This window comes from Sinocyclocheilus rhinocerous, unplaced genomic scaffold (genome assembly GCF_001515625.1).
Source record: "Sinocyclocheilus rhinocerous isolate Xijiao unplaced genomic scaffold, SAMN03320098_v1.1 scaffold559, whole genome shotgun sequence".
Lineage (NCBI taxonomy): Eukaryota > Metazoa > Chordata > Actinopteri > Cypriniformes > Cyprinidae > Sinocyclocheilus > Sinocyclocheilus rhinocerous.
In genome coordinates this window covers 326,559-340,780 of record NW_015635536.1, presented here as the reverse complement: position 1 = coordinate 340,780, position 14,222 = coordinate 326,559, and the positions used below count along the sequence as shown (strand labels likewise).

Below are 14,222 nucleotides of genomic sequence, written 5' to 3'. Positions count from 1 at the left end.
AGGAGAAACAATAATGTACAGTATGTGGAAAATAATGTGTTTTTTTAACTTTAAACCGCATAAACACATTTCATTACACCAAATACACAAAATAATGTTCTTTTTAGCAGCATCATATGACCCCTTTAACTAAAGCAGTTTACTTGACTTGACTTGACTTGATGTGTATGTCATGTATTTACATGTATTTGTAATTACACATTTATAATGATGAAGTTGTAATTTAGTACATTTAAAATATATTAACTTGAAATGTACCATTGAATAACAGACTACAGTTAAAAGTATAATCAATTACTTTACAAGTGCTATAAAGGAAACCTATTATGCCCCTTTTTACAATATGTAATATAAGTCTCTGGTGTCCCCAGAACGTGTCTGTGAAGTTTCAGCTCAAAATACCCCACAGATCATTTATTGTATCATTTAAAAAATGCCTATTTTGAGTGGAAGCAGAAACACGCTGTTTTCATGCATGTCTCTTTAAGTGCAAATGAGCTGCTGCTCCCCGCCCTCTTTTCCAGAATAGGGCTGTGCCTTTACAGCTCCTTCCTCAGATACTCTGCTAAAAAAACATCTGTTTAGTTTTTATTATCATGTCTATCGTGCTGAAATCATGCGCTTTAAACCATATTAGTTTAAACTTCTGATACAGTTTTCTGAGTGCAAACATCTGAAGCATGCGCACAGAAAGCATGTGATTACTAAGTTCTCTTTCAAATATACATAAGTTTATGTTAAAAACACACCTGAGTTATAAAAACAGTCGGTTATGTCTGTGAAGGTAAACCGCTGGGAAATAAATTGCATGTTTATATTAGATCTGTGTGGCATCAGCGTAATATACAGTAAATAAATCAGTAAATTCATTGCTCTCTTGTCTCCTCTGAAGCTGGGACTCTAAATAGTGTTCTGTGCTCATCTGTGCAGCCAACGACAAAACATTTAACATGCCTTCTCGAACCTTTGCCAAACTGGTACACCGTTGTTGTCGCTTGCGAAAACACAATGGCGGCGCCGTGGGTGGAAACTTGCAGATTAAGGGCGGTAATATTATAATAAGATCCCCTTTCTACGTCACGGGGGGAGTGAAATCTGATGCGCTTGTTTTTTTACAAGCTTGCAGAGAAAGGTTTACCAAAAAAATTGCTGGGTTAATCTTTTTCACGTTTCCTGGGTTGATAGATGCACCGGGGACACGATTATAGCATTTAAACACGGGGAAAAGTCAGATTTTCTTGATATGTCACCTTTAATATGTTAGTCAGCACATCAAAATAAGTGTACTTTAAAGCATGACACAAGATTATGAAAACATTAATTAAAATGTAACTCAAAGTAAAACTTTTTTTTGGATATTATTACAAAATGCACTTTTTAAAAGTATGCTTAACTGTGTTAAGAAACATGAAAGTGTACTCTCTAAGCCTCCAAGTCAAAATTCGCAAGCATACTTGTGGCGAAATACCTCTACCACTGATATCTACAGAGAATTTCAGTAAGGTGATAATAGTGTCATGCTGTGGGACTGCTTTGCATTAGCGGGTACTAACATATATTGCAAGAAAACCTGTGTTGGTTTGCTAAATAATGGACTCTTGGGTCTGATTTTCCTAACCTGAATAATCTGGAGTGATTTTCTGGTCCACATTTAGCCGAAAAGACTTCATTAACTGCTACAACAAAGTAATTTAGTTCTTACGTAGTTACTTATGAAGTCTGTAGTATTTAATTTTTTGGTAATGTGAGAATATTTTCCACTATGAAAATGCTTCAAGAATCACTCAACTTTTTAAAAATGGCTTTACTTTCATTTCCACTTAAAAAAAAAACATCACATAAGGCTGTTTTGTCATTTCATCTGATATTAATAGTCCAACACAACTTCTAAAGAACCAAAGGCTTTCTAGTGTTAGACATACACACCATCACAAATCAATACCAGATTGAGGTGAAGAACATTGTGCTGGCTGGAGGTCTTTCATCATGATACACTACATAGAAGCCTGCCAAGCCTTTGCAATAACTCAAAATTATGTTTGTCACTACCTGTCACACATATATGTCAACAAAAGCACCAGAATATATAACTTTATACATATAGAACGCTGCTGAGAAGTGATCAAACGCATGTCATAGTGTAAAAATCATTGCTTTGCCCATTTGACCTTATGGAAACTTATCACATTATAACATATTGTGTATAAAAGTTCTGGATGCTCAGATGGCATTTATGTCTACGTTAATGGAGGAATAGCATACCTTTCTCTCTAGTAGGCAGTAGGCAGTGAGTACGATAAGAAATCCTCCACAGATGGAGACCACAATGAAGCCCAGCCTGTAAAAATCATCGCTGAAGGACTCCTGAGGATCTTGCCCGAATAATCCCACCGCGACCTCTTTCAAAAGACAAACGTGGGTTTAATCATTGCTGCAGGGATGTGTGTGTGTGTGTGTGTGTGTGTGCTTGAAAATCATTTCAGTCTTTCCTACAGCTTTACTACCTGTTTCGTTTTCTTGAAGCTGAATGTGTGTGTGTGTGTGTGTGTGTGTGCATTCACCTGTGCTGGTGGTTAGCTGTGTTGCAGTAGGGGGTAGATTGCTGCTATACTCTTGCTCACAGGTCCAGTTAACAGGAGTGTTTGTGGTTGTGATGAGGTGCAAGTAGAGGGACAAAACCTCCTCGACTCTTTGAAGTGCCTGGAGAGGAGACTCATTGTATTGCCTCTCGAATGCTACAGGGTCCTCCTGCAGAGTGAGAGTGAAACAAAAACCCAAAAAGAAATGCAAAGGGATGGGGTTTATCTCTATTTAAGATTGTTTTGGTGGATTTAAAAAAGATTGTTCACCCAGAAATGTAAATTCTGTCATCATCTAATCAAACTGGTTGTTCTAAAACCATGAATGTTTTTTTTCAGTGGGGCACAAAGTTTCAAGCTTCAATATATATATATAATATTAATGAAATAAAAGGACAATGACTTGAATTGTCTGTTTCTTCATGTAAAATTAAAAGTTTTAAAGTAAATTGTATATTATTACTTTGTAATAATTGTTTGTCATTCTCAAAGAAGTACACTTATTTCGATATTTTGAATAAGTACTTGATTATTGTTCTGAATTGTAGTATTGTAGTGTTATTTGATTATTACATTTAAAGGTTATATATTTTAAATAAACTTCATTACAAATGTGCAGTTACAAATGTAAATACATGGCATACAAGATTCAGTGAAATTCTATTTTAAAGAATATTTTAGTTCATCATAAATGCTTGTCAGTAAATTTATCTGTATACTTTAACCATATTTCAAAGGTAATAAAAGTAATTATGAAATTACAACGCTGTGCTGAAATCTGACTTCAGTGGGTCAAAAGCACTCTTAAGTTGAACTAATTGCATTTAATATAAATTTAAATTATAGTACATTTTAATTTAATTTCAAATAACATGCAAGTGTCCGAAAACATTCAGTTCACACTTAAGCATTTAAAAAAAAAAAGTATATTAAATCCCTAATAAGTGTTCTTTTTAAAAGTATGCTGAAGTGTATTTCTTTTTCAGAAAGGATATGACTCATTTGAAGATCAGAAATGAAATTAAAGTCATTGTTCACTGAATATCTTGACATCCACACTCTGCCACTTGAGTCATGAGGAAATAGTGGTATCAGTTTGGTGAACGAATAAAGCCTTAGATGACTTGGATGACTTAGACTACTTTCTTGATGCTTTTATGTTTATTAACAAAATTATTTTTTGTGTGTGTGTTTCACAGAAGAAATTCGTCACGACTCTGGATCAACATGGGTGAGTGAATGATTACATATGATTTTTTTTCATTCAACTTTTTTAAGATATACCAACAAATTTTTTAAACATTAAAAAAATTATTTAAAAAAATATAGTAGCATCATAATATGCATTACCAAATTAATATGCATTTATTGAAAATGTAGGGTTGGTGAGTTTATATATACATGATATATCTGAATTAAAAACATCTCTCATGCTCACCAAAGCTGCATTTATACAGGCAAAAATACTTTTGAAGTTTAAATTGTCAAGAACGTAGCCGGTTTATAAATTAGCCTCAGTATGTTTCCTCCTTTGATGTGACAGGGGAATCCCTATGATGACAAATTGTCTGTTCAGTATTATCTTCAGCAAAGCCAGAGCTAGTGTTTCCTTAAGTGTAGTTTGAGAGGATCTTGTAATCCACATGCTTTGCTTCATGCCATGAGAGATTATGTTTTGATGAAGAGGCTATACTGAAGGAGAGTTTCTGCCTCATGCACACTTTGCATGCAGTTTCAATTAGGAATTACATGGCAAATATAAGCAATGTCAATAAATCACTAAAAGTGCCTTTTTGGAAATAAAAGAAAAATAAAGGCAAGGCAAGGCAAGTTTATTTAAAAAAGATTGTTCACCCAGAAATGTAAATTCTGTCATCATCTAATCAAACTGGTTGTTCTAAAACCATGAATGTTTTTTTTCAGTGGGGCACAAAGTTTCAAGCTTCAAAAAGAACACAAAAGTACCATCAAAGAATCATAAACGTGGTCCATCACTTGTGAATTGAGTATTCTTAATTGTATTGAATGTGCACTTGTAGTACATTTAAAATCTGGTCGAATCTGTCTAACCTCTGCATAACTTGGGGATGTGCTAATCGCCTTCCTGATATTATTGATCTTCTCAGAAAAGAAGGAAGCAAACTCATTTAATAAAGCTCATTGAAAGTATGTACAGCGACTGTAGTAATGCCTTTTTCACATTAGAAGTATGACAAAGTAACAGCATGACTTCTTTGTACTTCTTATACTTGAACCACATTTCTCACGCACGGCTGATATACGACACCAGCTGCCAGATGGAAAAATTCTCAAGCTTAATTTTTTAGAAATATTTTTTCGAATAAATGAAAAGGAATGCAAATGTTGTAAGTAAACCAATCAACAATGGTTAATAGGCTTAATAATGCTTCATTATGCTTAATAAAGTTTAAATAATAGCCACACATATGGGCCAAAACGTTCTTGAGTGATGTTTCTGAACACAATATTTAAAACTTGTTTGTGATTTCACATAAGACTATCTCACATACGTACAAACACACTTGAAGTGCAAACAAAAAATCAAGCAAACATGCCATATCTGACTGTCAGTTGAAATGTAGGCCTTCACGTATCTCTGACTATCATCCTGATAACCTTTAAAGGCAACTTTTACAACAAGGTGGAGAAAGATTTGTTAATGCAATAGGCAATATGAACTAACAATGAACTAATTTTTCCATCATTAATTAATCTTTATTGGTAAATGTTCATTTCTATAGATTACCAAAAGATTTTTTATGTTAAAAGTTGCATACGTTAAAAAGTTGCACGTTACCCATGATTATTAAATGCTGTAAAAAGTAAATAACACCTAACATGAAAATTATATGTTAACAGCAGTGAATGCAATGAACAGTAGCCTTCTTTTACTTATAGCATTTATTAAATAAAGGTAAATGGACAGTCATTAATGTTTAATGCAGCTCAAAGGTGGCATGAATGCACACTGCAATTGCATAAACATTGTTATGAGACATCAGCTTTAATATGCAATTTTAAATATAGAAATTATACTTTTTAAATATGCAGCTAAGTTAATAGTATTAAAGAGTGAGTCACTGAATCCAGTGGTGGGCCGTCAGGGCCAGCAAAGCCTTCTCTGCTTGAACAGTTTTATTAACCTGACTGCAGGAAAAACAACAATAACTTAGTATACATTAGAGCATTATAAACTGACTGAATACAGTGCATCCGGAAAGTATTCACAGCACTTTACTTTTTCCACATTTTGTTATGTTACAGCCTTATTTCAAAATGGATTAAATTCATTATTTTCCTCAAAATTCTACAAACAATACCCCATAATGACAACGTGAAAGAAGTTTGTTTGAAATCTTTGCAAATTTATTACAAAAAAATAGAATAAAAAAATCACATGCACATAAGTATTCACAGCCTTTGCCATGACACTCAAAATTGAGCTCAGGTGCACGCTGTTTCCACTGATCGTCCTTGAGATGTTTCTACAATTAGATTGGAGTCCACATGCTGTAAATTCAGTTGATTGCACAGGATTTGGAAAGGCACACACCTGTCTATATAAGTTCCCACAATTTAACAGTGCATGGTTCCTGCAGTCAGGTTAATAAAACTGTTCAATTGCAATTTCTGTCGGTTGTCTTTCTTGGTTACATAATGAAATGCAGTGTTTATAGAAAATCTTACAGTGAATTTGAGTAAAAACAGCTATTTATATGTTAAGATGTATTTGTCTCTTCAACCCTGTTACCATCTTCAACCCCGTTACCCTAGTCTCAACCCCGTCACACCTACATTTTTATTAATTTTTTATTTTAAGTTTATGAAAAAGCAATTTAGTGTTTGTTGAGCTCAGTCTGAAATGTTCAGAGCAATCATAAGAATACTGATTTTAGTTCAAATTCTGAAGTTAAGCCACTTCTTTGATCAAAAATGATGAGGTTGCTGTCACAAAAAGTGCCCATTTCAGGCTTTAGTATAGCAAAAGTGTGAGATTTTATGTAACTTTTATATTTGCAAATACTGAATTAGTGTGAGGGACATCTGATTAACAGGAAAATGTTGATTTCATTACAAATACATTTTATAATCATATTCAGAGAGCTCCCATAGTGTCCATAACGGGGTTGAAGACTAATAGTGCCCATATATTAAAATAATGACCAATAATAATAGGGATTTGATGCCTGAGGTGGGAAAATATGTTTTTCTGGAAGTTAAATATGTCATTAATGTTGTGAGGTGTTCAGAAAAGTAATACATTTGATGTATAATACATTTATACATTGATAAAAATGTGTAAGTCCAAATCGTACCGGTTTTGTGGAATGACTCAAGAGATGGATTAATTCATGTAGGATGCCACTGAAGGCCTAGGTGTAAAATGCACGGCCCGCCACTGACTGAATCATTATTTTAACTGATTTGTTTAAAATGGTTGATTCATTCAGAATAGTTGATTGATTCAGGAACAAATGGATCACTGAATCACTGACTCAGAACTATGGACAACAACGAGTATTAAAAAATATCAGACCACCGATCCTTATCTTTTAGTTGGACTGAATGATTGATTTTCAGATGTCAAGAGAATAATGTAATGTTTATTTTAATGTGGTATATATAGTATCTCCACAAGAATATCTATGGCAAGAGCTCTTTTCAGTCTGCTGCATTCTTTTCTTTTCTAATTTATTATTTTTTTTTTTTTGCATATGTGTCTGTTCTCCCTATTTCATTTACAACTATATTCCATGATTCACTGGAATGCACTAAGAATCTCTCATTTTTCTTTCCAAATCCTCACATCTCTTTCCTGGTTTATTTCCACATGGATGCTTTAAAATGTAGTTGTTTCCCTTTTTCACTTCGAATCCTTATTAACAGTGTTTACTGGAAGGTTTCTAAAGCAGGTAAATATAATATTTTTTGTCTGTCAAAATGATGAAAATGGCTTTGAAATATTATCACTCAATGTTCCAGTCATTGAACATTTTTGATTAGGGCAACGAATGTTACATAATGCAGACATTACTACTGTGATATTTAACACATCTGTAATATTGCTGCAGACTCACATAATCGAGCTTTTGGGGTTATTCCTGATCTGTTGAAAGTAAATTGTTAACGCTTTTAGACTTGTACACATTTCCCTTTATTGTCCGATTTCATTCATAGAGCGAAACTTTAACAGATTTTTTTACAGTTTATTCCCATATTTCACAAAAAGCGTCAAAGGGGCATTGGAAAAATGTGTATAAAGATATTTTTTTCTGTGGAAAGAAACCATGGATGTTAAAGATTCTTCATGGAACCATAAATGCCAATAAAGAACCTTTATTTTTAAGAATTGAACCTTATTGTAAAGTGTTACCAAAATAATAGTTTACTGTGAGTTCATAAAAATTCACTGATTAATCTTAAAGTAACCTAGCGATCCATAAAGTGAGGCTTTTTGTCCCTGAGAACAAGATGTTTGAGTATAAGCAGTTTTGGAGGTAACGCATTACAAGTAACGGAGTAACATAATCAGATTACTTTAAGTAACTTCTAAAGTGAGGTACATAAGCACTTCCTTTAGCTTGAGGCTTATTAATTTCACTTTTGGTGTGAAAAAGGGCCTTTACAACTGCCAAAAATATAACTTTTGTGTTTTTTAGTTATTAAAGAACAAATAAGCAAGCCCAGCCCAGGTGACAAAAAGTAACACGCAAGTAATGTAATGCATTACTTTTAAATGGAACTTTCCCCAACACTGTGTGAGTGTGCACACACCTCCAGTTGCTCGTCCAGTGAAGGTATGCAGTGTTGGGAGTAGATGTTGAGAATGAGGTTCTGTATGGAGACCACTGCTTGAGCACTTCCTGAGCCCCGCACGTATTTGAAATGGACGTTAAACAGTTCAAGCACCCTTGGCAGAGCAGCTTTGACATAACACACCACGCTCTAAAAGACAAGGAAGATAAATGAGTAAGAAGCAGTTTGGAAAAACCTGCAGAACAAAATCTGGCACATTAGCATGTGTACTTGACTTTGCTTTCAAAAGAGATCGGGCAGTTGGCTTTGGTTTTGCTGGTGTTTACGTCGCTGGTTTAGTGAATCAGCGACTGAATTGATACTAACACTATGTACTTTGTGAATTATCTTCTGTAAGATGGTACAATTGACTTTTTGCTTCAGATTTAAGAAACTAAACCAAAGTTCAGACTGTCTTCAAAAAAAAGGCTGTTTTACAAAATAACATAAAATAACAGAAACATCTAAGAGCTTCATCAAAATGCATGCTGAATTCAACCATGCCAAGGGTGCCATAATGGAAATCTCAGCAATGAGTGATGACAATTTGGAGTGAGCATCTAATCTAAAACACACCTCCGACTTTGCTGCATTTCCAAAGCCAGATTCAAAACAGAAGACTTTGGAATAGAAGCTTGTATTATGGAAAAAACACAAATCTGTTTTTAAGCACAAAGCAGGGGAAGACAGGGTTTTAACGACCCTCTTACCAGGTGTTTTCTCTCTATGAATGTATATGTGATTGAACAGCCAGTCCGCAACTGGTTGCTGATCTGAAGAGTAAAATGACCAATAGTTAAGACAGAGGTGTTACATTTGAAATCAAAGGATGACTCCATGAAGCTTTATTGTGATCTGGTTCCTCACCAGTTGTTTTAGTTGAAGCAGGTGGTCCATGGTTATGGCATGTTTGCAAGGACCAGGGATGTCCATCATGGAGAGGGGAACACACAGTAGCATGAGAACACACACATTCTTCCCCTGTAGTGACAGGCAAAGAAACACACAGAGAGAGAGAGAGAGAGACGTTTGTTTTTCTATCATCAGGGAAGACAATAAACCTAAACATGCCTCTCACATACACCATTTTGCATTTTTAAATTTAGATTTTTAATAAGCAGTTCTTCCTTATGCAACTGTCTGATATATATAAATGTGAATGGATATGTTTAATATGTAATTATAAATATATTTTATTTATATATGTATGGTATAAAAATATTAAATAAAATAAAAAAATAATCAATGCATGAATAGAAATGGTGAGAACGCTTCACTATTTTCTTCTAACTTCTGTCATGAAAGCTATTCTTGCAAGTTGCTGGAAAGTCAAAATGAAGAATTACTGTCTTTTTTTGCCAGGTATGCCACTGTCAACTGTCTTCCCTCACTATCAATATATCTTTTCTCTTTCATTCTTTCTCTTTTTTTTATCACTCTCTGTCAGCACTGCATCCTGCTGCTTTTGATATTTCTGCATCTGCTCCATATTTTTAAAATGTCGTTTGATATCATGCCATTAACTTTAACAGCCAGCATACACTAATCTAATAGTCAATAATCCTCTAGGGAGATTTAACCACAGTCTGGTCACTTTGCAAATAAATGCAAAAAAAACCTGTACTATTTATTGACAGTGTAGCACAGATATACCATATCAGTCGATGTAGTGACAGGGCAGAGAAATGCATAAATACTACCACTTAATCACCACTAAATCATCTTAACATGTCAAAAAACTAGTACCCCATAAAATGAGAATATGTAAAAAAGCATTGCTAATCGTCTTTTCAAAGTCAAATCAATAAGAGAGTGTGTTTCCAGCTTTTAGAAGGACCATGAGTATAGTTCCACTGAAGACCTTCAAGCCTACCTTGGTTCTGTAGAAGTGAAGGGGTGTAGGGTTGTTCATCTGGCTCACCGATCCAGCAGGAGAAGTCTACAATCCTCAGTTAGATGCATTTGAGCAGATCCAGGTGATGTTTTGCTGTGCAGAGTTGAAGCAGAGTGACAGAAAAGCTCATAAATGAATCGATCCACCATCAAAATGAACGTGCAGGCAGACAGTGAATTTAGAGCGCATTCTTGCCAAGCACAATGATTAAACTGGTGTCTCGGGAACTCTCTCTGTTCCTTCCCTTCACCCCCTCCTTGTCTTTTTCATTAACTTCTTCTCCGCCTTTTCAAGCCCACACCTCTCTCCTCCTCTCTTTTTCTTACGTTCTCATGTTTCATAATGGGTTTATGAAAGCAAGGCTTCCTGCTCACTATGTCTTTTTCAATGTAAATCCTTTGCATGACAATGTTTTACAGATGATGCAATGAATTATTTGATTTTAGACTCATGATCTTTCTCTGTCCCTCAAACAAGCCCCCTATTACTCTTATTAGGACCTATTATGGTCCCTAGACTCACCCAACTATAAATCTAAACCTATACCTGTTTGTGATCAAAGTTCTCACGCCATTTAATGCTTTTTTCCGCTTTCTTTTGTGTGCAGAGATCTTCTCCATGTTCCTGGGATAGATTTGTACCTTCTGAAGCTGAGAGACATCTTAACATGTTAGCTGTCAGAGCTAAAGTCATTTCTCTCAAGAGAGGGAAAAGACAGGCTTCGTTAAGATTAAAGAACGAGGTGAGACATGAACTGGTTTCCAATGGATCTGTGATATTTAATGTTGACTGCGAGAATGATTTATGAATTAATGTTATCTATATTAAATTTAAAAAAAAAAAATCTTACAGAGCCCAAACGTTTGAAAAGTAGTGTATACTGGTCAAACGTTTGGGCTCTGTAAGATTTTAAAAAATGTTTTGAAAGTCTCTAAAAAAGAAATGATACTAAATTTTTTTAAGGTAAGTGGTTGCAAACAATTTATTTTAGCTACATTAAAAAGAAAAGAAAAAAATTAAAGTTAGTCAACTAAATCTGTTTATTTAAATGTAGCTGTATTTAAATGTAACCACTTACCTTAAAATGCATTTAGTAAATTCAATGAATATTTTTTTTCAGTGTATGCTCATTAAGGTTGCATTTATATAATCAAAAAAGTTAGCACAGTAAAATGAAATAAATATGACAATTTAAAATAATTGTTTTCAGTTTTAATATGTTAAAATGTAATTTATTCCTGTGATGTTAAAGCTGAATTTTCAGCATCATTACTCCAGTCTTCAATGTCACATGATCCTTCAGAAATCATTCTAACATGCTGATTTGCTGCTCAAGAAACATTTCAATGTTGAAAACAGTTGTTCTCCGTAATACTTTTGTGGATATCTTGGTTTTTTTCCCCAGTGGTATCTGATTAATAAAAGTTCAAAAGAACAGCATTTTTTAAAAATATAAATCTTATGTACCATTATTAATTCCTTTACTGTCACTTTTGATCCATTTAATGCATCCCTGCTGAATACAAGTATTACTGCCTTTCAAAAATAATTTTCCTGATGTCAAACTTTTGAACAATAGTTCAAAATAATAGTAAAAATATTTCAAATAGTCAAAATTATTATCTATATCCTATAGATGATAACCTCTTCATATCCAGTGTGACTGCAGAACAAAAAACATGATTTAGATAATGTAAAAATAATTAATCATTGCATTATTATTTTTAAAGAACCATTCAAGTAACTTTATCTTGGAATAATATAATATAATATAATATAATATAATATAATATAATATAATAATCTATTAGTGCTGTCAATCGATTAAAAAATAACTAATTAATCGCACATTAATCCCACCAAACATTAAAGTTTTTAAATATACTTTAATATTGCAATGATTTGACATTCAATCTTCAAATGAATGTAGAAACAACATAAAGACAGTATATTTTTATTATTTGTTTAATGGCATCATTTATTATGACTGAAGGCGATTATCACTGATACCAATACTACTGATGTCTCTATGAAATTGTTATTTTTTTCCTAACCATTGACTATAGCCATTCAACATTACAGAATAATTGAGAACTATCAATTTGAACATTTATTAGACTTTAGCAAAATAGCAACTTCTAATTTAAGTGAACTTAAAACAATCTTCACATAAACCCATCATAATAAATGTCATACGTGTGCCCTTCAGCAAGTAGGAAATACAGAAATTGGTTATCAAACACTAAATTCTAAATTAGACGAATCCTTAAAGCTGCAAAAGTTAATTGATTTCGTCTTTTTTCTTTTGTTCTTTGATTAACAGACATCACAGCAGCTGGGTTAGGTTTTTTGGCTGCTATGACTTTAGGAGCTGACGCTGCTGAATGTGATGGGGATCTGATACACGCATGCTTGTAGTTTCATTTCCGCTTTAATATAAAATGATACAGGCTACAGCCGCACAAAAGGACAGGAAAATTTCTTTTTACTGACATATGGCCTGACAACATCTCATCTGACCGCAGTTCACTGTTGTTGTACTGAAACTCCTTGTCGTTTGACTAGTGCCTGGCGCTGAGGCGAAGTTGGAGTGTGCGTCTGAAAAGTCTCCCGTTTGTAGTGGTCGTAAAGAGGTTGTGAATCTAAATAAACACAATTCTTGTCAAGAAAAAAGAGACAGTAGCAGCAGTTGTGCGTGGGGTGGTCAACCCTAGTCCGCCCCTGCATTAAATATTTTTAACACCGTTAAACTGGAAAAATTAATCGCCTGTGTTAACGCGCTAATTTTGACAGCACTATTTTCTATTCCTTTTTAATTATTTAACTTTTTTGTTTGTTTGTTTGTTTTGTTTGTAACATTTGGTTGTCTGCTTTGACTGTGAACCCAACCATTTTTACCTTGTCAGGAACGTTTTAGTACTTTAGCGTGTACGACTTACTGCTTATTCACGAAGAATTATTGGAACTGATGATAAAAACCGCTGATGAGATATCACAAAGACTGACTTTGAGTTTAGATCTACTAAGTCTTTCATGAATGCAGCTGCCTTGAGGGGAAGAGAATGTAAATGTTATGAATTATTACATTTTAAAATGATCTGGATAGACCTTTTCTTGATATTTTCCTGGAATGCTCCTTTGAAAATGGAATATGCCTTTGGGAATGTCACATGCATGGGCTAAACAGTATATCTACCATCTAGTTTAAAATATTTATAGATGTCAGTGACTAGCTTCTTTTAAATTTAGCTGTGTAGTCAATAAATGTGTGTTATGAGACCTCAGATGAGTCTTTGTTTGACCTTTAGTTATGTTTTTTTAAGTACAGGAACAATGGAAGGATGTTGTGGATGAATGCTCAGTGTCTGCCTGTTCAGTGACACCAGGGCAAATTTGATCAGATTTGTCTTCATATGACTCTTATCTTTATTGTTCTTCAGCTTTTGCTTTTGTGTTTCCTGAAAATCCCTTGTCAAAGCAAATAATTATCTTTTGGTTTCATCCTGCATCTCACCTCACAGCAAAGTTTTCCTTTAGTTAAGTTTCAGTTTTACTGTCTGGTGGAAATTATGACATGTAATGTACAAGCCAGTTTTGACCAGAGAAAATAAATTGTTCTTTTCCAGATGCGATGTCTGTTATATTGTCACATCTGTAGGTATTCAGATTTCAAAATTGGCTGTGAATCATATAGTATGTCAATCAAATGACAGTACAAACACCTGGCGGCCTATGGCAACTAAAAAAAACTTAAAGGGGTGGTTCACATGTTTATTTCTAGGCTTGATTGTGTTTATGGGGTGCAGTCTAACATGTGTTAATGCTTAGTTTAAAAAAAAAAAAACATTATTTTTCACATAATTTACCTTTATTCCACACCGCTCTGTCCCTTCTCCTATTAACACGCTGATCATTTCCTGCTTTTATGAAGC

General features: G+C 34.0%; 1 protein-coding gene across 3 annotated transcripts in view; it reads right to left on the bottom strand.

The window, feature by feature from the left end:
• Window positions 1-10,510, bottom strand: part of csf1b (colony stimulating factor 1b (macrophage)) — a 15,026-nt gene extending 4,516 nt beyond the window's left edge. For all 3 annotated transcript variants that reach the window (XM_016561661.1, XM_016561662.1, XM_016561663.1), the window contains exons 1-6: window positions 10,270-10,510; window positions 9,264-9,377; window positions 9,107-9,169; window positions 8,376-8,546; window positions 2,562-2,748; window positions 2,263-2,399 (exon numbers count right to left, since the gene is read on the bottom strand). In XM_016561661.1, the coding sequence (XP_016417147.1) occupies window positions 2,263-2,399; window positions 2,562-2,748; window positions 8,376-8,546; window positions 9,107-9,169; window positions 9,264-9,377; window positions 10,270-10,308 (711 nt within the window). In that variant the 5' untranslated portion in view covers window positions 10,309-10,510. The remainder of the gene's footprint in view (window positions 1-2,262; window positions 2,400-2,561; window positions 2,749-8,375; window positions 8,547-9,106; window positions 9,170-9,263; window positions 9,378-10,269) is intronic.
• Window positions 10,511-14,222: the final 3,712 nt, after the last annotated feature.